The sequence below is a fragment of the Amaranthus tricolor genome, chromosome 10, assembly GCF_026212465.1.
Source record: "Amaranthus tricolor cultivar Red isolate AtriRed21 chromosome 10, ASM2621246v1, whole genome shotgun sequence".
In the NCBI taxonomy this organism is placed as follows: Eukaryota; Viridiplantae; Streptophyta; class Magnoliopsida; order Caryophyllales; family Amaranthaceae; genus Amaranthus; species Amaranthus tricolor.
Window position 1 is genome coordinate 7142192 of NC_080056.1, and position 27991 is coordinate 7170182.

The following is a 27991-nucleotide window of genomic DNA, read 5'->3' on the forward strand; positions in this document are numbered from 1 at the left end:
TTAATGTTGATATGAAAACTTTGGCTTCTTCTCACATAAATCTCGGCTTCTATCTAGCTCCAAATGACGATCATAGAAGTGCAAATTTCCTAAACTAGCCCCTTGTTTTCCTTTATCTTCTTATGCTTCAATGAAACTTGAGCAATTGAATATTTTGCACTCATGATTGGTTTAGGTTACCTTCGTTCAAAAGCGACAACTTCTTGAATTTCTTGTTGAAAAGGATTCCATTCTCACAAGTTTGATTCAAGGGATACATAAAAGCCAAAACAGACTTAACAAGATTATAAAAAATGCCTGTAAATATTTTGGCAATGCTAAAGATGTAATGCAATGTTTAGTTTAACTAGTTTTTCAATAGCAAACATCTAAACATATTCAGTGTCTAAAAGCTTCTCCTATTTTTCGTCGTATGATCTCGACTCCAAGGCGGGGAGACAATCTTGGTAATGTCACCTGCAAAGGAAACAAGAGTAAAAAATCAATGAGATCAAGAATCATGAAGTACTAGATATGTCATCTTTATAAGATTTACACCAATAGTATTAAATGACATTTAGATAGTAGCAACTACACAATTCCTTCTCATGCCGTTCGACTTTCTTTATGCGGAAATGAAGGGTAATGAAGGGGAGGGAAAACGAGAGGGTGTCATTTCCTTAATTTGCACAAAACAAATCATTATGAATTCAAGGTAAGGGAAGGCGAAGGAAGAGGAATGAATAATAAGGGAAGCTTCCATGGGTTGTTTAGAGCAAAATAAAGGGAGACAAAGAGAATGAGGTCCTTCCAAATCTTTCCACTTTGAAGAGACTTGGTTATAAGGGAATCAATTAGTTTAAATCCCTTACTTCCAAATCATACCCTTCATAATGGATATTTAAACAAAGAAAAATGCATGGATGAGAATAGAAGATAATGGGTGGATACCATGTTCCTAAAAGAGAATGTAACAATTCAATGAGACGAAAGAAAATAGCAAAGCAAATCCAACAAAAAGCAGAGTAAAGAATTTATCTTGATAGCACCAATACCCGATGTCAATTAGATAGCTCAACAGGTATCTAAAGAACACCATTATTGGAGTTGCCTACTTTATGTACACATTTTCTTAACTAGGTAATATGTAACCCTGAAATCCTTGGAAATCAAAAAAATACTTGAAATCTATGGTTTGATATGTAGAAAATGTAAATTTCTTGTAATACAACAAAATTGACCAAAATCCTATTCGCTCCGACCTACTAGGGCTAAACCATACTTGATTGAATGGACTTAGGATGTGTTCTTGTGGATTCATTATTGCTAGGTTGAACTAATTACAACTAAACTAAATTAATTTTCTTAGAATCAAAGTGATATTATTTAAACTTGTTGAGTAGTAAAATTGTGAGAATGAGGCAAAACCAATCAAAAAACCAAAGCAAAGAACAAAGTTTTCAAAAGTAGTATAATTATGAGTGAATATAGCGGGCAAGACATAATGGAATTGAATTGCGACCTGAAATAAGTTTGGTTAGCATAAAGAAAAAACAATGTCATGAAGTATCTAACTTAAACTGAGACATCAACAACATTTGCCGAACAAAAGCCTAAACATATATTCACACTGGAATTATTATAATAATTTTGCTGCTTTCTTTTCTAAATCATATGATGCTGATAGATACAATACTTGAAAGTGATCATCTCGAGCCAAGTACAACCGCCATAGCTTCTGTAAACAGTACAAGTCACCCTTTTGGATGATGCCATTTATGAGCCTTCTGTAAACAGTACAAAAACATGTTCCACTTGATTACTTTAAATATCTCGTCCACCATACTAAGTTATGAAGAGAGGCTACTATACTAATCCAGCAAATGTTTGAAGCTGAATTCTACTTGCACTCAGTGTCACTTAGAATCTTCATTTCAGCTCAACCACCTATGACACTTGACAACTCATGCCTCACACTTAGAAGAATTTGCACTCTACTATCAAGAAGTTGAATCTTCTCAAATTATCCTTGTTACCCTAAATCTCAATTTCACCTCAAGTACAACACAATGGATCTACAACACTCTGACATGGGTAAAATTTCATTTAGGACCAAAATCATGGAAACATTATGAGAAATTTCAAGTAAGACTTTTGAACGTTTACCTGAGTCCAACTACCATAGCTTATACCTGACATGACCACATGATTGTAGACATATTTTAATAAGTGTAGACCTAAAATAACAATGCCAAAGCCTTAACGTCAACATACGAAATCGACTACTAGAACCAAAACGAATCGATGTGAGAGATTGTTAGTCACAAAGAATATACTTTACTCGGCCCTATCTAATAAAATAAAATTTCTTTGCACAATTCTAATTAAGCATAAAAATCAAAGCTTAAAAAATTCAAGGAAAAGTTGCCACAAACATCTAATGGGTGCCTCTAAAAGTTAAAATTCAATTATTCTTTGACCCTTCCTTCATCCACAACTATCCACAATTTATAAAGATCTTAATTTAACCAAGATGTTTCCTCCTCTCAACCTAACTCAAACTAATCCTCGTTATTCTTAATCTTTCCTACAAGCATATTGCATGTACATAGACTCTCCCAACAATAATTCACTGAGTTTGCTTTCACAAGGCACAAGATGACATTATGAATGTCATGAGACAATAATATGATGTTTTAAAAAAACGAAATAAAGGGGAACAAAAGAACCAAAGAAATATGGAAAGTAAGAGTACTGATTTTCACTTATATTAACTCTAGACTATGACCAAAAAGAAATATTGCTCTCCTTGCTTTCTTCCTTCACTACCAACACTTTAACTTTTGATGTTCATGTTTGTTGTAACTATGCTACAAGGTAACATTCCAAAGCATGCATGATTCTTCAATTTAATTCTAATAATAGTTTTTGACATTAAGTTTTCATGGTGAAGATGGTGAAAAATGGGATGAGAACACAATCAAGATGTTTTGATTGTCAGAAAGAAGTCAAATTTCATGTTGACAAAGATGGAGAATGAGTTTTGATTGAGAACACCATGAAAACAATGAAGGAGGAAGGTGCAACTCAAGAGCTATCCAAATTTAGGACACCAACATTTCCTTCATCACACTTAGGTTGTTCTCAAAGATTCTAAGAATAACAAATGTTCATGAAAAAGCCGAATGAAGATGCTCATAAAAATGAGCAAAGAATCGTACAAACTAGCAACTATTCCCAATGCTTATTATTTGATATGCGCATATTCAAAGTCATGAAGTTTTAAAGTTAGTTGTCCAAAGAGGAAAGTCCATAAGTGATTCTAGAAACCTTGTCAAGATTCTAGAAACCTTGTCAAAGTCGTGTGTATTTCTTTACAAGGACAATTAAGACATAAGAAAGTAATTGGGATGAGAATGACAAATTTGAGACATCAAGTGAAAATATAACCTTACCTCTTTCTTCAATACAATGCTCATTCATTATTTAGCACTTGGGTAAAACATAAGTAAGTTCCAAACATTGATATCGTTAATTCAAGCCGCAAAGTTTAAAATGGTTGTGAAGAAGTTTTAACAAATTCCAACACTCAAGAGTCACTATAGATATCATCCATATGCACATGTTGGTTGGGAATTTTAAATTCATAAGGGAGTCAAGTTGTATTCAATCTAAAGTGAATAAAACTATAGAACAGGTACCTTTTCGTATAGTGTGGAAGAACTAACGGGAAAATTTATTTACCTCCATTATACCATTGCTTTCTGCCTTGATTCAGGCTTGGAATTCTTAGTCTAACACAATACACAATGTCCATGAATATCAGCAATTCAATGACAGTTATTACAAACTTTTTAAAATTTGTCATCACAAATATTTACCAAGTCAAGATTGATAAAAGGGCAACACAAACCTAGCACATTTTGGACTCTCAACTTACACTCAACACCCTAAGAATTGTTTCCATTATAATAACAATATGAACATCTATTAAAGTATCTTAAAAAAATCATTTTTAGACTAGTGTAAATTCAAGTTCTTATTCCACATTCATTGTCAATTCTTCAAAGTTAGATTTCAACGTACGAAATAAAATGCAAAACTGTGAATAAAGGGTATCAAGAAATTAAGGCATATCACAATTCACAAACATACCTCAACACCATCAGTTCGTAAAATAGCCAAAACAGGAATCTCGTACTGGTAAGCTTTCTCCCAATCCGGATTTGTCGTAATATCCCTTATCTACATATTATTTGATTTTTCAATTTTTTTTTTTAAATTGAAGACAGGAGAAATGTAAAGAGGAACACCTGACCTGAAGTTCGACGTCGTGGAGAGGATCAGATTCAGTAGGCGAGGAGAGAGAAAAAGCAGCAGAAAGTTTCTCTTTGAGACCATCACACAAACAGCAACCAGGCTTCGAATAGAGGATGAGCTTTCTGGAATTTGATTTTCCAGAAGATGAACAACACAAGAATTTGGTTGAAGGTAAGGTTGTTAAAGCTCTCCTTTTGGTTATGGAAGCTATCGACCATGGAAGTTCAGCCAATCTCACAGCCATCATTTGATCCTTCTCTTATTTCTCCTTAACTCCATCTTTATGGTTATAAAGGGGTGCTCATGCTCAATATCAGTTTCACTCAAATTGAAAAATATTTAGTAAAAATGTATTATGACTTAAATAAGACCCAATTATGTATTTTGGTCATTTTAGTACAAAAAGTATTTGAGTGTATTTGGTAATTATTTTTTGTTAGTTTTGTCAGATTTTTTTGAATTTTAGATTTTAATTGATTAAATAATTAAAATAATTCTTTGTGACTAAGACTTTGAGATTGTTATGAATAGTTCTTATGTCAGCTGAAACACTAGTTTGTAAGCAAAAATTTTAAAGCTAATACGAATTCATTATTTTCATAAATTATATTTATTGGACTGGTTTAATATACACATACTGTTTTAAAATAATCACTTATAACTTTAAAGTGATCACTTATAGTTTTAGGTTGTCACTTTTTATAGTTCTAGAGTGATCACTTATTATCTTAAAATGATTACTTATAATCTTTAGTGATCCAATTAGAGAAATAAACTAATTACATAAATTTGTCTCGTAGAGAGACGATCTCATACATTTGTTACTAGTAATAAAGTTATTAGTTTCAATTAACCCATAATACTTCCTTTGTCCCTCAGTTTATACCTTAAAACTCTAATATCAACATTTTGAATCCTAGAGAACAAACTCAACAAACAGAGAGAATAGCAAATATCATGTACAAGTTTATATGTATAAAAATATCATGTACAAGTTTACTAGTAATAAAGTTATTACTTATTAATCAGGGTTGATTAATCAACAAAGCCTCCAAAAAACCATTACCCCATTTGCTTCATTGACCAAAGATGCTGCAGTGTAGCCAAACATAAGGGGGGTTTTACTATTGCATTTGATGATTGTAAAATGAAGCTTCCAATGCGATGGCTATTCCAATTTCTTATACTACCCCCGTTTTTTTACTAATAGCTACACTTCACTCAAAAATCTCTCACATAAAAAGGGTGAAGTGAAGCTATTAATAAAAAAAAACATAGGTAGTATATCCCTAGCCAATCATTGTGTAGGCAAGGGTACAATGAAGCTTGCTACGAAAAATCAATCGGAAACCTCTTTATTATCACTGGCAAGAGTATAAGAATAAGGCTGCGTACACCTGACCCCCAAACCCCATCCTGGGGAGCAACTTAGCCACATTGGGTGATGAAATTTTGTTGTTACCATATTAACAAGCTAACAAACTTCTCCCCATCATTCATTCTTAACCTAACCTCTAATAACTTCATTTTTACAATTATATGATTCACAGCTCATTTCTCCAAGCTTCTAGCATCATCACAACTCTAATTCAATTCATCAAGCAAGCCCATTCACCGAGCTTCTTCATCATCATTTCGAGTATACTCGGTGCCTGAGCTTCCATAACATAATGATCATGACCATTCACGAGTTCAGAGTTCCGACAATGTGTATGAATTGTTCGGAGTGATGGAAGCTGTTAATTAAGCAACTCATATTTGATGCTTAAGAATTTTCATTCAAAGAATGATGGAGAATAACCCTTTGTACAGAATATACATGAGTTATGTACAACTAATGATGCAATACCCACTGTTTCTGTAGCTTCCTGAAAGAAAGCAAGCCACAAGAATATTATGTACAAAAATAAAAATTTAAAGTCTTACTTCAACCACATCTCCATCTCTGAGCTCAATATTGGGTTGTACGAGTTGACCATTTACCAAAACCAAGTTGCCATCAAGCCCTCGTCTTCTCGCAGCATCTGCAGCCGTACTTCCTGCTCGTAATCTTACTATATCACCATCGGGCCAAGAAACAACTGCTACTTCCCCAAACATTATGGAATCATCATAGGATTTGCTTGACAAAGAGCCTTGTTTCACACCGACTTCAGAGATTATCTGCCCCTCCCATTGGAGCATTGTCCTCAGTAGATGCACCTAGAAATAAAACCAGCTTATGAGCTCTGATCTTCGAAGTTCAAAGATTAGTGCCTAAATAAAAAACTCTTGGCCCTTTTTAGTCACCATTGATTGATGCATATAACATAAAAACTCCAGCTTTAAAAAGTTATGGAGCCTTAAAAGACACGACAATGTGGTTGACGATATAACTATACAAGCGTTGAGTGTTGAAATAATAATGATCAACATACCTTATTATTGATATTAGCTTCAGTGGAAGCTGAAGCGCCAGAAATGGGATTGTTACAGTTCCTCAAAAAAGATGTGATAGTATCTACATTTTTACCCTCAAAAACAGCAGACATGACAGCCCAATACTTAGAATCCTCTTCATCTGTTAGGTCAATAACCTGAATATAAGTTGGCAGCAGACGATCAAATTGATCTAGCTGCAAGAATATGCAAAATTTTACAAGTCAGTAAAACACCAATATCTGGTTCAGATGCACATGTAGAAAACATAGTTGTTGACAGGGAAGTGGACATGCCCGACATGGTATTAACAAGTTAGCAATTCAGCTTGAATTCTGGCTTTTGTTTTATCAACAATATCTTTCCATAACAACCGCCTCCCTCAACAAAATATATATACATAAAAAACAGCTCATCTAATTGGCACATCCAATTATCCTTAGATACTTTCTCCCAAACAATAGTCAACAACACTAATGCATCATCCAAACAATAGTCAACAATCATAATCATTTATATATTACTACTTCCGTTCATTTGAGTTTGCACCATATGATTCAAATATATGAGCTTTTCGAGTCATATGATGCAAATTCAAAGGGATATAGAAGTATTTCTTAACCATACAAGTTTTCTTAAGGTTTAAAATTTTGACCTTAACCTAGCACATTTAATACACTAATTAGGTCGGGTGGACCCATTTACTAATTGAGGTGAATTCATGTTGACAGGTCGGATCAGTTTTTGCCATGCCTAGTTCCACTAAACCAGAAAAGACGAGTCATATTGAAACTTTGTTGCATCTATTTGTTCCAACCTAATATTTTACTCGTCAAAATGTAATACATGTCACATACCTTGTGATAAAGTCCATCTCGGCAAAGCGTGTACCTCTCTAGACATGTACACCAATCTCCATGCCCTGGTTCAAACCACCCCTCATCAAAAACCTGCACCATAAGGTTGTTTAAGGGAAACAAATAAGACCACCAAGAGACCAAGAGCATTGCTAAATTATATACAAGGTATATGAGAAAGCTAATTCCACAAAAGAAAAATTAGTAAATTTTCATGGTATAACAACACATCAACATGTTTTGGTTATCACATGTAGATAAGGATAGTACATTTGTTCAAAAACAACAAGCCGTTTTATTTTTCAGCATGAACGGATCTTTGATTTGTTACGTGTATTGATTTATATTATGAGATGATTATTGCTACACATCTTAAATGCACTTTTTTAGGTTTTACAATAATACTAAGACTGAAGATAATATACATTTTCCAAGTTATTAAGGTTGACCAGAAAAGGTCAAATGTGTTCGATTATCAAGAAACATAGGGGGGAAATGGAGGTAACTATTATTAACTATTCACAGGATATAATAACAGAAGGACATCCACATATATCATTAAGCGACCATCGCAAGATTGGCAATTTGAATCTCATATATAACTCTTCCAGATCAGACAGTACGCTACACCTCAAATCATAAGTCCACTTCTCATAGAAAATGATTTAAACCTAGGATAAGCGAGGCAATGGTTTAGATAAATTAGAACTAAAATGTTCTCCAAAGCTCCATCTTATCCAATAATACATTAAAATGAATCCGACTCACGTTAAATCTCCCCTTAAAACAACAGCAACACCAAAGCCTTAATCGCAATCATGTGTACCAAATATCTCCTTAAGAAGCACCAGATAAATAATGAGAGAAAGTTGAAAAGATAAGAAGCGACAGTGTCGGGTATCTCAAATTTTAGACTTTACGAAAGAGCAAAAACAATATCATTGACAAATAAATGTAAGTACTCGAAAAGTAAATACAATACACTCTATATGCATATAAGTATTAAAGTACATCCTACAACCTTACACTTGTCTATGTCGAAGCCACTTTACGGGAATAATGGTAATTTAATGATGTTATTTAAAGAGATGTGTCTTGGTATATATTGTTTGATGACAAAGTTCTTTTAGTAGATGAGACACGAGTGGGGGTAAATGCTGAAATAGAATGATGGAAACAAGAGTTGGAGTCACTAGGGTTTGAATTTAGTAGAAGTAATACGAAGTTCATGACGTGCTATTTTAGCAGAAATGACATAAGTAGAGGCATTATACAATTCGAAGATAAAGACATTGCATCGAGTGAATTACTTCAAATACCTTGGGTCAATCTCCTAGAGTGGACAGAATATGCACCAATAAGTGACCCATTGGATAAATCATAAGGGTAAGTTTTATTGGACATTCATTAGACCAACGCTATTATATGGATCAGAATATTGGCTTTCAGGAAGGATCATTGTAGGAAGACAAGGCAAGCCAAAAACGCGGATGCTTATATAGATCGGCGGACATACTATAATTTGAATGATAGAATTCAAAATATAGTCATAAGAAAAGGTATAGGTGTCGCAAATATTGAGGATAAGATGAGAGAAATTCATTTAAGGTGGTTTTGGAATATGTAACGATGGAATGTTAAACTAATATAGAAAATAAAAGGTTGAAATTTGGGAGATTTAAAAAGAGGGTGAGGAAGATCGAAGATGATCAGAAGGCACGAGTGGAGAAAAATACGAAGGATCTAGATTTACAATTCAAATGATAGAAAATTAAAAATGAATTAATAAGAAAATTCATGTGGACGACCACTGAGACTGATTTGTTGGTTCTTGTAGTTGACATTAGCTTTTGGGATTAAAGGTGTAGCATTGTTGTTGTTGTAAAGCTACCACAAGCATACAACAACCAGAAACAATATAAAGAAAGACAAGCAAACAAGAAAAATGGCTCCATATGGTGGCAAGTACATTCTAGACACTAAATGAAATGATGAAAAGTGTTGTTGGTTATTGTAGAAACTTCAATAATAGGAAATATAAACACCAGATACAATTATAAATCTCACTTTAATAGCAAGATGACAAGAAAACTGGAGATAATGGGAAACAAAACCTGGAAGCTATAAGTAATGTGTGCACATACAGTCACACACACAGATAACTATAGATAATGTGTAATTTTGTTAGAAGCAGGGCATCAGGATTCAGGAGGGCACCTTTTTGTATAATCTAGCATATGCTTCCCATCTCTTTATTTGGAATGACGTTCTTCTCTCAGCAACTGCTTCGGATGCTGCTAATCCAAAGCTGACAGCAACAAGTAATTCTCTGCCACCCTTATCGACACTGGAATAGGTGTTTCATGAGCAAGTATGAAATTTTCTCTGCCAGAGAAATGCAAAGGTGACTTTCCCACTGAATATAAAAGCATTAATTTACCTTATGATAACAGCAGCAAGCAAGTTACTTCGTTCTACTCGAAGTGCTGGGTGTCCTGCTTTCAAGGAGCTGTATTTCCAAAATATGTCTTCTATAGAACTTTGTTCCTCCAAGCCTTGTGAAAAAGTGGAAAATTCTTTTACGTAAGAATCACCTAAACTTATACCAGAAAGTGAGTTGTTATTGGTCTCTTTATAGAGCCAATGTGCCGCAACTCCATGTTCTGCATACTCATGCATCCTCTAAAAACAGAATTCACAAAAATCTCATTTAGAAGCCAAACATACATGGAACAAAAAATGGAGAAAAGGAGCGTAAGGGCCAGGAAAGATCGTTCTCAATTAAAAGGAACGAAGAAATTGGTACCCGAGTTCTGATTTGGACTTCCAAAGGGGCATTATCAGGGCCTTGTACAGCAGTATGCAAAGACTGAAAGGAATAATAATTGTTTAAACATACAAAATTAAACTTTTGCGGATTCTAAAGAAACCAACAAATATATTGACCGAAATAAATATTTGTGGAGCTAAGGGAGAGTAACTTGCACACTTCCATGAAGGCCAATGCGAACAAATTCCTACTGAACATTGTTTTTAATGCAGGCATAACTCAAATGTGCAATTGTAATTACAGCTACAAAACCCATCAATAAAATATACTAATGAAGAAACGACTTGGGACATGTGTCACACTCTCATTAAAAATCTTCCCACCTATTTTCTATCATTGACATGGAAATTTTTGATACTTGACTTCATATTTAACGAAACAATTAAAACATTAAAAATATTTAACATTTGTTGATTGGCTATAAATACATGTGATATATTAATACATTATATTTCCTTATGTAAACCTATAATTTATTTTATCCCAAATCATAAAGAAAATTAAAACTTGATTCATTAAACTGTTATCAAAACTGACGTGATCCAACCAAACAAAGACAAAAACAAAATATTATATTTGTATTTTCATATATACAATCATAACTATTAAACTCAAAAATTATATTATAGTAGTATGTTATATTCAATTTATATATTTATAATTCATTTAAAATTTTTTAATAATTAATCATATATCATAAAAATCTACAAATTAAATTAAAATATAATATACTGATGAGAAGTATATAATCTTCAATGATGGAATCATAAAAGAAAGAATGATTTTTTTAATAATAAATAGAGTATTCTATTGCATGTTAAAATTGCAATAATTAAAATTTAATACTAAAAACTATTGACAGACATTTTTTGACTTATTTGGATTTTATGATTTCATCAATATAGCTTAACGATAATCAATTTGATAAATTTTCAATGATTGATGGTTCTTTTTTGTCTATTTTTTACATATATGTTTTAATATAATTGTATAACAAATTATTTCTTCACTTTGATAATTATATTTAATAATTAAGTTTATATGCTATATGAATTAATATTATAAAATAATATTAATATAATCATATCAATAAATATCTGTAATATATGTGCTTTACACAGAAATCTATCTAGTTTTAGAAATCGGAATAACGTGTTTAGGAAAAAATTGACAAAGGGTTGGACTCTTATTTGTTTCTCATCCGGATGACAAAAATAGAGACCAGGCAGTCTTAAGTGATGGATAAAATTCTTTATTAAAGTTCCACACACTCACAAGTCTCCATAAGTGTATCAGATCCACAACACAAATAAGCATAAAGGTCCATTAAGCACATGGTCTACAAACATAAGATGACATCTTCAAAGCAAGGGGAAAAACAATGAAATAGAGGAACGTCAAGTTAGACACAAATCGATCTAACCTGATAACCACTAGGCTTAGGGTTAACAATGTAATCATCAAATTCTCCATCAATAGGTGACCAAAGCCTGCATGAGGCAGCTAAATTTTATCAGACATCATCACACAATATAATCTTCATAAGTTGGAAGATAAAAAAAATCACAGATGTCGTCACCGCGGATGTGGTACCTCGTGATGTTGCAACTCATTTCGCGGACATTACAATGTGAATTGTTTAAAATATCTATTTCATCATAGTAGTTCAGATTTTCTTGAACATATATTCCACTTAGAGCTTAAAACGACCTTTTAAAAGCTAAATTATAGCTAAGGCAAAGATTAAAATAGCTGATATGCTAGAATAACAGCACATAATGGTTGTTAATCCATAATTTTAAAACATATTATGTAATGGGGTTTCGTGGAACGGTATGCTCAAAATCCGTTATAAAGCGGCAAATATTCAACGGAATGACCTCATTTTTATTCCTTGGGCTTGAAAACACACAAAAGTAAAATATAATGTACTTAAGACGACAAAGTTGTCAAAAGTACACAGCTAAAATCAATGAAAGTGAATGCATAATTCATAGAAATAACTAATCAAGAAAGTCAACAGTATGCATACTTATGGACTATGTCAAGGACACTGTAGCAACATCTGACAGCAGGTCCATGTAGAGTTCCATTCTTATCTCCAACAACTACCCTTAGTGCCCGTGCATCGTAGACCTCATTGATGTCAATATCTTTTCGTTTCATCTGCAAGCAAAAGGAGAGAAACCTTCAATACAATTAAAAGATATCAATGGTGGACTACTGCGATGGATCGGGTTGGACAAATGAATAAGAACACATGAAAATAATGAAAAAAATGGGCATAGCAAGAAAATGGGCACAAAGTAACCACAAGCTTTCCATGTTTCTCCAAGATGAGTTGAAACTTGAGACTCGGTACATATATGTTCTAATGATATTTAATTTGCTTCCCCCCAAGTATTTATAGGTTCTATTCAGTCACATTTAGTTTTTCTTTTTCTGAATAAATAAAAATAATTCGTCATAATATATTCCCTTCTAGAGGATTTTGTAATTATAACTTATACAGCCTAACATTTTTGCATCATGTACTCTTTTATTTTCATGCTATTCTAGCATATACTAGCACATTCTATTCCATTAATGTGATCCAAGAATCCATTCCTAAGATCCATTTACGGTATCCAGAACAGAGCAGTTAACTGAACCTTGCTGTACACGCTATACAAGCTTTTCAAGCGGCTCGATAGAGTAACTTCCATCCCTGGTACATAACTGCAAATATAGAACATATACTTGAGGTTCCATCAAATTTCCATCACAATGTAACCACAAATAACCTTTCAAATAATGAATACAGACAATCACTTGTACTTTCTAAAAATACTAAGAAAAGAGCCAAAGAAAAGAGGTAAACTTACGAGGTTGATATCAGAAGTTCACGCTCAAGCGCCTCTTCACAAAGTACTAAAGATGCCAGAGCAATTCCAGCATCCCTCACAACCTTTGGTTTTGTTGAGATCTTGGAATAGGTTGTAAAATTACTGAGGAAATTCATTCGTTTTCCTCGGTCTAACAAGAGTTCGAAAGGTAGGACTGCTTCAAGAAGATCCTGCAGATGATAGAGCATTCAGAAAATAAACTCTCCTGCATAAGACAGTATACAAACCGAAACTTCATGGAGGCATATTAAATAGGAAAGGAGTAAAAGTCCTAGGCAAAAGTCAAGCCCACTTATGTCAACTGTTGCAGTAAGATGCTCACTAACAGAGAAGGAGACATGGGGTATCAAATCTTAGTAACTTTCAAGTCTTTATATAATTAAACAGGTTCAATACTCTGAGACCAAATGGTGTTGCTGAGCACTGATCTTCAAGACTGATACATCAAATTTTGCCCTTCATGGTCCAACCACATAGATAGACATGCTAGATAATAACAGACCCTTACTCGAGCTAAATTTGTTCAACAGCATTTAAAAGCAGAGATTCCACCGAAGCTCTACCTTCATATGTATATCATCTTCGTCGTCGACCACAGAACCGTTAAAGCTACTTGCAGCAGCTGCATTTGAGGTTGGAAGAAAATTGTCTATTGTGGAAGCTTTTCGGAGATTCCCTGCCCTTCTGCAAGGACTCCACATGGATGCCAACTCAGCTCTCATTTGAAGAAACAGCTGAGGCTGCGAAAATATAATTTAAGTATGTGAGGTAGTTTCTGTCAAGATTCCATTGAGATAAGCAACAAATAAAAGGAGTGAAATATGAAAAATTCACATACGATAATTAAGATAAAATACACAGTCAAGAAAATGACTCATATTATTTAAGTTAAAAAAAATACTCTTTGTGTCCCTTTGAGTTTGCTGCAATTTTTAGAAATAGCTCTCACATGGGGAGAGTAAAGGGGGCAAACTTAATAGGGCGGACAAAGTTCTACCTCATTTTTGCAATATTATATGTTTCTTCACGAAACTAAATATTCTGAGTGCTAAGAATAAATAAAAATATGTAGGCATAGTGAGAAATAAAAGGAAAGAGTATTTTCTAATTCAACAACCACAAGAACAAAGACAAAGTCCAAATCCGAAAATATGAAGTAGGCAATAATAAACTAAAACAAATCAACGTGGAGAATAGTTAGTAACAAACAATGTGTCCCACACTCCCACTCGTTTGATCCTATCTAATGAAAAAACGTTTATGAACTAAATTTTAATTCCACTCATTACTCATTAAATTTGTCATTTTGTGAATTAAATCCCACCAAATTTATTTCTTAGAGAAATTGAACAAATTTTAGGGTCCCATGCAAGTACGTTAGGAGTAGTCTTCTATTGTTAGTAGTGTAGTATGATAGCTTCTCATACTCGATCATAACTTATTAGGCATTTTTGTATTCTATATTTTACTAAGCAACTATTTTTGTTAGGGTTTAGGCATGCATATATAAGTGACCTTCATAAACAAATCATTCCTTTTTTGTCACACTCAAAACACATGCCATTCCTCTTGTAATAACCACACTTTGAAATCCCATCACCCATACAAAACACCCAAAAACAAAAACTTACATACATCCCATCCTTTCACTTCGCATTTAAATTGTATCCTTAACTACCCTTCATCCTATCCCTTCTCGTCCGAGTATACCATTTTTTTTTCTTTCCTAACTTTTCTTTTCTTGCTTGTCTTTTCCTTATTACTAATCTTTAATGTATCTTTTCATAATTCTACATGCATACATACACTAGTTTGACATAGAATGCTTTTTATTATTTTTAAAATTTTACTTATTATTTATTTTATATTATTGTTACTAGGATTTTTTCAATAACTTTGAGTTAAAGATATAATCTTTGTTTGGGCTTATCTTAAATTTGAAATTAACATTTAAAATTGAGGTAACTAATTACATTTTTTATATTTTAAATATTTAGTATCTATTTTTAATAAAACTTTAGTAGAAAAAATTAGTTCAAAAACAGTGTCCATGCTTGTGACCATGTCCAAATTTCGAATGGTGTCTTTGTGTTCCTTAATCTCAAGCATCGCCAAGTCAGACACTCAACATGTGTCAGATACTGACACCCGGATCTGTAACAGAAACATTGGTAGTTGGGCCAAAGACTATTTATGTTAATAGTGATTAACGAACCCCTATGCTTCAATTAAGGTTTATAGTGGGTCTGAATGGTATTTTTGTTGTTTTTTACTCAGCTAAAGGCCATAACAAAGGTTTATAAAACCCTATAACCTCTCCTTACTGCCTACTTACTAGATATTCCTATTGGAAATTGATAAAATTAGAATGTGCATCTCAGTAATAGTCCTATGCATGGAAGATAGTGAAAAAGGATGAGATAGAAAAACTCGAAATTAACATCGCCTAGACCTTAAATCTGAATGATAAAAGAGGAGGATGTTCAGGTAACATGATGGATATACAGATAAGTAAAAGAATGCACATCCTGCAAGAATAATGAATATAAACAGTGCAAACCTGCAAAACAGCAAAGCAAAGATCTTCTAGTTCAGCCTTTAAAGCCCAGAGACCCAATCTCGAAGCAAGAGAACACCAAACAACTAACGTTTCTTCAGCAACAGCTTCAGCTTTAGAAAGTGGCAAAGCATAACTGCAAATTAATAAGAAAAATCACACAGCCGTACATGTACTGTAAATAATAACAATCTTTTTTTTCTAAGGCACCACTCACGTAATTAGTTTAATTATGAAAATGAGTGGCATACACTTCTATTTGCAAAATATTACTAAAATATTTATCTCTTATGTGATAAAATCTAAAGCATTATACTAATAATGGTATTTCTCTGTTTCACTGATTTTTTATACATGTACGAGATAATTATAGCAACACCAATACTCTATAATTATACATCCTCAGTTACAAGCAAAGTGGACAAACGTTGAAAAAAAGATGGCTAAGGAACCACCCTCTGGTGGAAAAAAGCAATAAGAGCTTACAACCAGGCCTTAAAACGAAGAAATTAAAGATCGGCAGCTATTTTTTATAGAAGATTGCATGTCTTGTTTAGCTTGATACACATCCATACTCTATAATTAATCATCTAAGTTTGGCAATTTGTTTATTATCCTGTACTGCTGTAGATATTGATTTATCAAGAATACCAATTTACTTGTTCCATGTCATTTCAACACTGCCACATCTTATAAGCAATAACAACCACAAGATCAGCAGCTATTATGTTCATGATCTATGGCTCAATAAAGTACTTCTTATTAATTTGAAGTTGCAAATTATGTTGTCCACCTCGGATGTGGACTGGAGGGATGTTTATTTGCTTTTAAGGGTGTATTTAGTGTATTATGATGAAAAAAGATAGGCCAAGTTACTTTTCAAACAAAGTTCCAAGCAAAATGGGGTCCTAGAACAACTCTTGATCAAAAAGCCAAATTCATTAAGCAATTCAAATGATCACACTAAGTTTACACGTGAATTTGGCGCATCTTAGACTAAGTTGGGTACACGACTAATTCACAAAGACATAGACTTTTTATTTAAAAGTCAAACTCTTCAGTAGCGTGTACTCTTTATAAAAGATTGCATGCCTTATTTAGCTTGATACACGTCCATACTCCATATTCATTGACCCTTCACTTACTTGTAACATTTATCCTAAATATATCATTATTGAGCTTTGAAATTGATAAAAAGCATTACAAACTACAAAGACATCCATCCCTTTGATCTCCTTTGATTATAACTTCTACAAGACTTCAAATAACTATAACTAACTCTAAATACATAATCATCTATTCCAAAAATGAGCCTTGTAACAGCACATTATCTTCATTCGATGATGAACAATCATCATTTGCAAATCCTACCTTCAATGACCGTGAGTAGCCATCCACTGACTTGTATTGTAACCCTCACTATTAATGATCATTTCAATCCTCTGCTTTTACTGTTGTAACAGCTGCCTTGAAGGAGATTTAATGATGATTCCTTCAATGCATAAAACACCCAATGAATGCTAGAAAATTATTAAGAGCTTGTCGTCACCAACTTCAATTTATGTAATTACAGATCTTTTCAAAGCTCCTTTTAGACGTATAAAAGGTTTCTCATTTGAAGAGTTCAAGTTTCTTAAATTTACTTCTTCATTCACTTTTGTTGTAATTCCTCACATGCATGAACTTGGACTCATCCTTTCTTTCTTGCACTTGTACAAGTTCTTGTTATGATTGTGCCTCTGGTTGCCTCCTCTAATCATTGGATGCAGCGGCATTTAATATTTCCTAAGGACCATAGGACAATTTGGACATTGCCTTAGGTTCCCTTGGATTTGTCACTTGGGCATTAATCTCACCATGAACGTTGCTCGCTTGTTATTTGTACATACGTCTTTCCCTTAGCTCATATAGGTTTATTTAGAAGTTTTTGGAACAATGCCTCTTTTAATTGATCATTCCAAAGACAAATACTTATGGACATATGTGATTCTACATCAACATCTTTGTTATTACAAAGGATAAGGTATCATACATCTAAAACCCCCTACCCCGCTAGGAATGAGGCCAGAGCCACCTAAAAATATTAGAGTAATAGAATATTTAACAAGATTGCATCGTATCGTATTGTATCATATCGACCGTATTGTAACGGTTTTCACATTTACTGAACCGATATTAACCATATCATAAAGGTAAGTTTTAGGCCATTTCAAGAGATAATTCAAGGTTTAGGCCGAAATTTGGCGATATGATAACTGCATCACACAGTCACCGTATTACCGTGTTCATTACCGCAACCGTGGCCGTTACCGTATTTTTGAACCATGGTATGTATTACGTAATAAGAAGTATCCAGTAGTGCATCAGACTTGTCAATAGTATCAAGTTTCCCGTTCTGACTTCTTATCCGTCACAGCATTGCCTTATCTTAAAGTACTAGCAAACACAGTAGCATCAGAAATTATTTTCCTAAAAGTGGAACCTCTAGAACTAGCCCTGAACCAACTCAGTATCGAGACAAAACATAAATTTTTTGAGGTGGGGTTTTGTGATGTTTATTTCCACTCACATTCTAGCACAGGACACCCTTGATTGGTTGCTAATGCATTCATCGGCATAGAGAGGAACCCCAATCACACTTAACAGAAGTTTTAACATATGTAATTATTTAAGTAGCAGACTTTCTAAAAATGCTTAAATAGTTTGGCCATTCTCCCACCAAACCAACAATTCAAAACAGTTAAACTATCCCAGTTCACAACAAAAAAAAGGTCATTTTGGAAGCAAAGAACTGAGGAAAGTTTTTTCTGAACAATGGGGAAGAAATGTAACAAATTATTTAGATCTGTATATTTTCCTTGTGTGGCCAGTTTCATATGTTTCTTCAGTGGAAGAGGCCTTCCTAGAAGGTTTGGTCCTTCAGGTTGAGCTTAAGGTGTAACATGTTTTGGGCTAATATAACATTCACTTCAAAAACTGATTGTTTAAACAAAGAGCTAAAGAAAAGACTTTATAAAATATGTAACTACAGTAAGAGATAATACATGGTCCTCATGTTGTGAAGGCGATCTGCAAGTTTTATGAGTACCACCCGTGGATCATCAACCATACCCAAGAGCATCACTCGCACATTATTTGCCTAAAAAAAATCGAAGAAAAGAGTTATTAATCAACTTTGGTCACTCATCATGTGCCTGATGATCCTTGAGGCAATATGACTAGCTAGAGTATGTAAAATAGTAAGTACTAAATACACAATTACGGCACACACACACACCCGCCTGCATACACGCTACACACACATACATAAATATACACGCGCACACGAACACACGCATACTTACTTTCTATTGAATTCATTTTTAGTTCTTTGCCCTCAGAATAGACCATGACTGATCAAATATAGCAAGAAGTACAAGCACAATAATGGATGATAAAATATTTTCATGCTCCCTTGATCTCTTTGATTTTTCCCGAATTACTAAATGGCTTGTTTCTCTTTCTTTCTCTCTCTCTCACTCTAAGAAGAACCACTCATGGGGAAAATGAAAGAGCAAAATTAATGTAATCAGTGACAAAGTGTGGTGAGAAGTCTAAGGGATAAGCTTTGGTGAGTCAGCATTCAACAATTTGAAGAAGGATAGCATAAAGAAAGATTGGGAATACCTAAAGAAAAGAGTATAGCATTATAAATATAACTAATGCTCAAATAATTTTACCTCTTCATGAGTAAGATTGCTCTGGTTTCCATTTATTCTGCGATGTCTTCTCAACAACTACAACAAAGATATAAAGTGGGTGTTCGTTAGGGTTAAATTATACCTTTAGCATCAGCAAGTATAAGATACGCAAGTCGTCATAATTCAAAATATGATGATTAGAAACTCCTAAAACAGCATGATAAAGACAATATAATTCATTAGATAAAGCTTTCAGTCAAAAGCATCCTTTGTCCACTACCAAAGAATACAAGCAATTATTCTACTATACCTGATTGATATAACTCAACCGGGAAACAGCAGCTACCATCTGAGCTACATCATTACCGAAATTTTCCCTTATACAGGCTAAAGTTTCATTTGTATCATCAATGACATCATGGAGAATCCCAGCCACCACTGTGTCAACAGCCTACAGATAAATTAGGGAAAAATTTAGGCAAACAAAAGTATAAGAGCAATATATATGTGGATATACATTGAATCGTGTGTGACCAAGGTTCATGGGTCCTATCAAGGAACTACTTTTGTCATTTAATTGACAATGACAAACACCAGGGTGCAAGATCATGTTTCATGGTTTGCATGGATGGGTGCAAAATTAGAACAAAGGAGACAAGAGTTGGGGTTACGAGAGATTAATTTAAATAGTAGTAAGTGAGAATACATGAAGTGTCATTTAGCGCAAATGACATAAGAAGGCAGATAAAGAAACCACGCCAAGGAAATGCTTCATATACCTTGAGTCAATTTTTCCAAGTGATGGGCATATTTAATAGGATGTGACCTATAGGATTAAATGTGAGTAGCAAAAGTAGAGAGCAGAAATTGGGATATGTGACTGAGGTGTGCTCCTAAATTTTTAAGGGCAAGCTTTATGAAAGGGCATTAGACTAGCATTACTATATAGATTAGATTATTGGGCTTAGAGGAAGGATCAGTGTCACATGATTCGCAGTTTACTTCAATTCATTGTACGAATTCGTGTTTGCAATTTGCTAGTTGCCAAATATATGTTTCTCTAGGTTGAGTTAGATTCGACTTTTGGTTTATCATTTGTGCATGTATTTCATTTGGTTTGCTAGATTTTGTTTTCAAACTAGTACTAGATAATTCAATAAAGACCCACAATAATTGTTATTTTTAATATTGTATTTAAATGAGCAACCCAATACATATAAATACCGAGTACAATCTACAAAATATACTAAGAACAAGTCAAAAGAGTATTCAAGTCCCAAAACTACATGCCAAGTTAAGTCTCAAAGCTTTTGCTGGTTACTACCTACGAAAATTTAAAAAGTGTAAAAAGTATTTCAACTCCCAAGGCTACAAGCCTACAACAGTCTTTGACTACGTATTACAATTTAGAAAATTAAGAAAAAGAAAAAAAAAAGAATAAAATTGCTTTATCTTCATTTGTACACCACGTTTCTTTATTTCAAAAACAAAAAAAGAAAGCACTTCCATCTTCCTGGAGCTTTGAGAAAATCCCTCCCACTTTCAAATTGGTAATTTTAGTGATATTCTACGAAGAATACAAAATCAGAGATGGATGTGACTTTTTAGGAAATGAAGCAAAGGAAAGTGGTTGGGTCAGATCGTGTACCTAATGAGGTATAGAGATGCCTAGGGACGATTGGGGTAACTTGGCTAAGTGCTCTATTCAAAAGAATCAGAAGACAAACAAGATACCCAATGACTGAAGAAGAAATATTGCAGTTCCTATCTACAAGAACAAAGAAGTTGTCCAAGATTGCTCTAACTATCGAGGAATAAAACTCATGGGTCATACAGTGAAGTTATGAGAAAGAGTGATAGAGATACATATGAGAAGATGTACTTCCATATCAGAGAACCAATTTGGATTTATGCTAGGGTGATCTACCATGGAAGCAATTCATCTTAAAAGACAAACGATGGAGTACTAAAGTGCTAGAAAAATAGACTTGCACATAGTTTTATTGACTTGGAAAAAGCATATGACAAGGTACCAAGAGAGATACTTTGGTAAAAATGCATTTCCAAAAAAATACATTAATAAAGTGTAAGATATGTATCGAAAAGTAGAGAAGAATGTTAGGACATGCGGAGGAGCTTCAGAGGATTTTCCGATCACAACTAGTCTTCATTAACGCTCGACCCTAAGCCCTTATCTTTTAACAGCGGTCCTAAATGAGATAACTCGATCGATACAAGGTGGCGTGCCTTGGTGCATGTTGTTTGTTGATGACATTGTTTTGGTAGATTAGACCAGAGGGGGTTAATGCTAAGAATGATGGAGACAAGAGTTGGAGTCACGAGGTTTCAAATTAAATTGGTGCAAGACATAGTACATGGAGTGTAATTGTAGTACAAATGAGATAACAAGAGGCACTATAAAGCTAAAAGAGAAAGAAATTGCTTTAAGTGGATGCCTCAAATACTTTGGGTTCAAATTTCAGAGTAGTGAGGACATGACATCCAACAAGATGTGACCTACATAATTAAGTTTGGATGTAAAAAATGGGGAGTGGCTACTAAAATATTATGTGATATCGAGGTGTGCCATTAAAATTAAAAGGATAAGTTTTATCGAACAATCATTAGAACGACGCTACTATATGGATCCGAATGTTGGACTTTTAAAAAGGATTATAGTAGAAAGATGAGAGGAAAGGAAATGCAAATATTTTGATGGATGAGTGGGCATACCTTGAGAGATATAATTCGAAGTGAAGATATAAGAAAGGGTTTAGGAGTTGAAAATATTGAGAAAAAGAATAAACCAAAATCATTTAAGATGGTTTGGGCATGTGCAAAGACGAGGTATTAGTGAACTGGTAAGGAGGATAGAAAGTTGGAGCTCGAGAGAATTAAAAGATGGCGAGGATGACAGACGATGAGTTGGAGGACAGGAGTGGAAAAGGATATTAATGACCTAGACTTGAAAATTGAGATGTTACAAAATCGGAATGAATTGATAAGAAGAATCCATATGGACGACCATTGGAGCAAATATATTCGTTCATGGAACTAATCTCAACTTTTTGGGATTAAGGCTCGGGCATTGTTGTGGCATTGTTGTTGTTAAATCACAAAACTACGGGATTGGACTCACGAACGAATTGTAGTTGGAAATGACTAGGAATCATGTGACACTAGTAGGAAAGGATCATTGTAAAAAGATGAGGGTTGCCAAAATGTTGATGTTGTGATGGATTAGTGGACATATTTTACAGGATAGAATTTGAACAAATACATAGGAAAAGGTACATGCCTCACAAATTAAGGGTTAGATGGGAGAGAATATTTAAGGTGGTTTGTGCATGTACAATAAGGATAGAGTATAGGTGAACGGGTAAGAAAGATAGAAATTGGAAATTATTAAATTTGAAAGAGAATGAGGAAAACGAAGACTAAAGATGATATGGAAAAAGGATATAAAGAATCCAAATACGGTTACAATTATAGAATAAAAATGAGGTTGTTAAGTTACATATAATGGATGCTTTATAACAGAGTTAAAGCTTAACGCATCGCAAAACCCCATCACGTAACCTGTGATTTAAAATCATGGAGTAGCAACCTTTAAGTTGTTATTTTAATATATAGCATTTATTATCTTTTTTTAAAGTGTATTCTGTCTTAAAAGGTCTATTATAAGCTTCAATTTAGATATGTGTATTAGAAAACTTGAAATACTATGATAAAATGGACAATTTTAAAGTTAACAATTCACATAGCAAGGTCCGTGAAACGAATCGCAACACCGCGAGGTGTCGCGTCTACGACATTGTGATTGTTACCGCAATCGCGACTTGACATCCACATCATTTTTCTATGGTTATAATAGTGAAGCTCTACCAAGCTTGTACCATGAGTAGCCAAGTTGTGGCGCAGGGCATTGAGGGAGTTCCAATATTGATTTCATGTGTCATAATTCAAGATCCTTTATAAGGTTAAGATTCAGATTATTATGGGTGTAGTCATAGTCTCACAGACGTAAAAATTCATAACTTTACCATTTGTTTTTGTTTGATTCAAAGTTTACCTAACAAACTCATGGTAGTGAGTTATCTTAAGTAAACTCGTGAAGCTACACAATTATCCCCCATAGATGGAGACACTCTTTTGTTATATTTTAGCCTTTTACTTTCGTACACTTAACTTCTCTAGACCAAGTAAATCCATGTTGATAAGTGTTGGATAATCCATGAAAAACTATGGCAAAATGTTCCACACACACAATTTACTAAATCCGAGGACCACAAGCTAGTTTGAAATGCAGATGCAGACAAAACAACTTTTCAAACACACAAGTTGTAGAAGGAAAGATATAGTCTACCAAACATAATATTAAAAAGAGCACAAATGGGATGAAATAAATACCCTTTGTCCGTTTGACGGCACTAAAATAGCCAAGATTCTTCCAGTATGCAGACAATGTGATAAGTATGGCTCTCCACTTTTACGTAACTGTCCATGATGTGCTTTCCTTGCAAAAGATATAGCTTTTTGCACCTGAATAAATTTGTAATTACTGCAAGATTATATATCAATATCTTTGCAAGAAAAATACACTAACCTTTGGATTAGTAAATATGGGATAGCCTGTTACATCCACTCCTTCCACTATGAGAGGACCTGAGTCAGATAGGAGTTTAGAGTACTATAAAATTATGTCTTAGAGAAAAACATCAATCAAAATAAAAATTTAAAATTTGTATTCATTTAAAAAATTATTTATGAATTATTTCCATCAACTTCAAACGATTTGGTTCTTACATCCGTAAGAAAGTTTTTTGCCATTTACATCGATGTAGCCAACTCGACACATTTAAGTAGTTTATCTGCTAAACTAACTTTATTGATCAAACTTAAGCTTTGACCGGAGCTTACTTAAAAAAGAAAAATATAAAAAAAAAAAAAAACCAATAAGAACCTACCCCTCCCCCCACCGTTCCCGATATTGCCTACGCCCTTTAGACGGTGGATTGGATAATATTGTGATTTGTAAAGCAATAAGAGTCTACTTGAGTTCCAAAGGGATTGGATGATGGATTTAACTCGATCGAATTAAATTAAATATTGATTAAGGAATTGACATTGTATGCATATATGTGGTGTACTTAGAACCAAATTGTATGTGCCCATAGTGTATGTGTTTAGTTGGAGATTTAAAGCACACCTGAACCTAATCTAAAATTACCAAGTTTGGATTGAGACTAACCCAATTAAAAAATGAGTGGACTCGACCTAATTAGTTTATTAAATGGGTTAGGTAAAGGTCAAAAAAATTTTAACCTGAAAAAAGTTTGTATAACCCATTTAATTACTCAGGATATTTACTGGAGGAGTTAACCCGTATAACCAAAACTTATTTGATAATTGCTCATTTAACCTAGTAATATATAATGTACACAAATCATAAACTTATAATCTAAAAATGAACCCAAAAATAAGATGTGGCCCATGCTGAGAGATTTGAAAAATCATGAAATGAGAAACAAAAATTCTAGAAGCCTAAAATATTCGAGATTATATCTTACCATTTTCATTTTATTGGTCCTCTAGTTCTCTTGTTCTCTCTTTAGCATTGCGACAAAATTTCTAATTTCTTGAATCTCGGTCTTCAATCTCTCAATGCTCTCTGGCCTTTTAATTCTCCATGAAAAACTCAATTTCTCAATGGACACTAAGTGGGTTAATAGGATTCATATTGGGCTATCGTCAAGGTTTTGACTTGCAACCCAATTATATAAACAGAAGCGGTTAGCCCGAGTAGTTTACATAAAAGTCTAACATGTTTAAAAATCTTATGTGTACAGTCTATACAAGAGCTATCCTTGAGTGTGAAGACTCACTAATAAACAGAAGATGGTGCATATGAAGACTCCTAACTACAAAATGTAGTACGGGTCCAAGAAGTAAGTCTTGCTTAATTACTGTTGTAGCACCTAGACCTTTAAACGGTCAATAGTGAATACCTATGGGGGTTGTAAACTAGCTTCACAAATCACCATAAGTTTTTTCAGGCGCACTTTATCCTCATTCGTGCACACCATAAGAACTTCTTACGAGGTTGTCGATCCTAACACTACTCCACACCAAGTACTCTCAATTGTGGAGTTTTCTACAAATATGCTTACTAGAAAAAAAGATGCACCTTTTTTAAATGGGTAGTACTATGAATCCATTTAAAGCTCCTTTATTTTCATTCCTGATCTCAACTTGGAGTATTACAAGTGTAGTGTTCATCCAAAAGTTGTAGCGTCTGTAGAAGTCCACTTAGTCAAGTAGTTGTGTGCATAAGGCCGCCTAGTGCTTAGTAGTTGTGCGTATTTCTAGTAGCCTAGGCATGTATAGGACTCCTAGTGAGCAATGACTTGAGCATGATCTCCTAAGCCAACCGAACTCTTTTAGTTTTTTTTACTAGATGCCTAAGCCAACTGAACTCTTTTAGTTTTTTTTATCTAGATTCCTAAGCCAATTTACTAGTCTTTTTATCTTTTATCTTTGATTCCTATGAATAAAAAGTGCTCATTAATAGATTGGTAGAGTTGTACATCGAGTAAATGAAATTTTTGTGCACGATATACATCTACTATTAAAATTAACATTATCAAAAGTGATTTGGAAGATACTTTGGAACTGATTTAAGAGTGTTCCGAGAGAGGAGCATTTGTACCTATTCCAAAGGTCAAGTAAATATGTTAGGCTAGGTTATTGTTCCATAAATGATCGATAGGCAAGTCAAATCAGTGGTCTACTCCTAAGTCCTCTAATTTCCCTGCTTATCAACACCCCCAAGAGCCCCATAAAAAACTCAAATCAGCCTAACATCGGCAAAATCAGTTTCAAACACATCCCAAACCCCTTCTCCAAACTCCCAAGCCTTGAACCTATAAATGCTATTCAATTTCGTTCATTTAGGAGTGAGCGGAAAATGGTTGTTGGCTATTTGGCTGTTTTAGATGACTTACTTGATCATCTGGAAGTGTTGTTTTTTTGTTGGCTTTAAAAGTTTGTTGTTTAAAGAGATGTTTGGTAAAATTATATATTAGTTGTTGGTAATTTATTAGAGAAAAAGTGATTCAACACGCCAAAAGCCAACCAAATTAGCCTTTTCATTATGGCTTAAAGGTCGGCTAGCACAAAAGTCATTTACCTTACAGTTTTTGCCTTCCAAAAGCCAATGAAAAAGTCAGACATAAGTCATAAACCAAACACCCCTTAAGATTTTAGGGGTTTTAGGTATAGGTAGGGGCGTAGCGTGAAAATGCGTTAACAGTCGCTATCATAGCAATGAACCAACGTGAGTAATACAATTATCGGAACGTCTAAATATCGGTGGAATTATAAGATAACCGTTGATATGACCTAAAAACAGGGTCTTTTAGACCTTTACAGCTCGAAAATAAAAGTTTGTTTATTTTGAAAACCTTTACAACACGGCCGATGCAATGCAACGAGGCCTTATTTTTATACTATGGGTATGAGTCTCAAGTAATGGAAAGGTAATCAGCTCCCTCGGACATTCCCCTTGGTAAGCGTTTGTTTTAAATTCTTTGTCATTCCCATTTTCCCTTTTTTTCAGGTTAGAACTACCCAAATCCCCTCAATCCTAAATCCCTTCTCCAACCAAAGGATTTCAAAATCCCAAACTTCTAACGAAGATTACCATCCACCAACAGCCCCCAACAGTGGCCAGCACTCATTCCACCAAGAACCTTACTAGTACAATCCTGATTCATACAGCCACCATACATTCACCAATGCTAAGAAGCAACATGAACAAAAAAAATAGCTTCCAAATAAAGGAAAATGAAACATACTAGGTTGGTCATGGGATTTAGGCCACAGGAAATCCACTTTAGTGGAAAGACAAGCCCCAGAAACGATGGCGACGGCGGTAACAGCTACCTGCGTAATAGTTGACGTTACAGCGGCATGCGTGGAAGAACCCACAGCAGCCGCTGCGGCGAAAAGTGGGCCCAACGACGAGGAAACTGCCAAATTAGGGCCAAATTTGTGAGGGTATAATGGCCGAAAATGGCGAAAATTCCAGCGAATTTTGTGAAATAATTGTAAAGTGGTTGAAGTTCTTTGGCCAATCATTGAAAAATTTGTTGTAGTAGTTGAATTTGAGGGGTGGCATGTGATCATTTGATTTCTAATTGTTCTCCTGTGTTCGTAAAAATTGAAGAAAATTATGGATTTGTTCCTCAGTTTTTGCAGGAATTGTGAAATGGGTATGAAGGTAAGGTGATTCCAAAATCATATGTTATGGGGACAGGAAATTGAGATACACGAGTGGTTGGAAGTTTTGACAGAATGGAAGAACGCCAATCTGAATTTTGCTCAAAAGTAATGAGAGTTAGTTATTATTCACTCTATCCTATGGATTTTTTTTTTTTTGCTATTTTATAATCATTATAATATAT

At 34.1% G+C, this 27991-nt stretch overlaps 1 protein-coding gene across 2 annotated transcripts; it reads right to left on the bottom strand.

Moving 5' to 3' along the window:
• Positions 1-208: 208 nt before the first annotated feature.
• Positions 209-27935, bottom strand: LOC130825641 (uncharacterized). Of its 2 annotated transcripts, none has more exons than XM_057690966.1 (20): positions 27383-27935; positions 24133-24191; positions 23937-24068; positions 19837-19977; positions 19566-19622; positions 18891-18985; positions 15850-15982; positions 13853-14029; positions 13269-13459; positions 13056-13122; positions 12437-12570; positions 11828-11894; positions 10381-10443; positions 10015-10256; positions 9792-9921; positions 7575-7667; positions 6717-6914; positions 4298-6501; positions 4135-4224; positions 209-456 (listed from the first exon to the last, which is right to left on the bottom strand). In XM_057690966.1, the coding sequence occupies exons 1-18, from the start codon at positions 27711-27713 to the stop codon at positions 6214-6216; spliced, it is 2598 nt and encodes an 865-aa protein (XP_057546949.1). In that variant the 5' UTR covers positions 27714-27935; the 3' UTR covers positions 209-456; positions 4135-4224; positions 4298-6213. The 2 variants fall into 2 exon arrangements, with proteins under 2 accessions (XP_057546949.1, XP_057546948.1); XM_057690965.1 differs by lacking the exon at positions 209-456 and adding an exon at positions 478-1766 and having other exon boundaries at positions 27383-27934.
• Between the last annotated feature and the right edge of the window lie 56 nt (positions 27936-27991).

Excerpts from the sequence above, each read along its gene's own strand:
- LOC130825641 (XM_057690966.1), bottom strand. The coding sequence starts at position 27,713 with ATGATCACATGCCACCCCTCAAATTCAACTACTACAACAAATTTTTCA. Across the intron at positions 19,978-23,936 it reads TGCCGTCAAACGGACAAAGG|GCTGTTGACACAGTGGTGGC; the intron begins GTATTTATTTCA and ends ATTTATCTGTAG. Across the intron at positions 6,915-7,574 it reads GAGATGGACTTTATCACAAG|CTAGATCAATTTGATCGTCT; the intron begins GTATGTGACATG and ends ATATTCTTGCAG.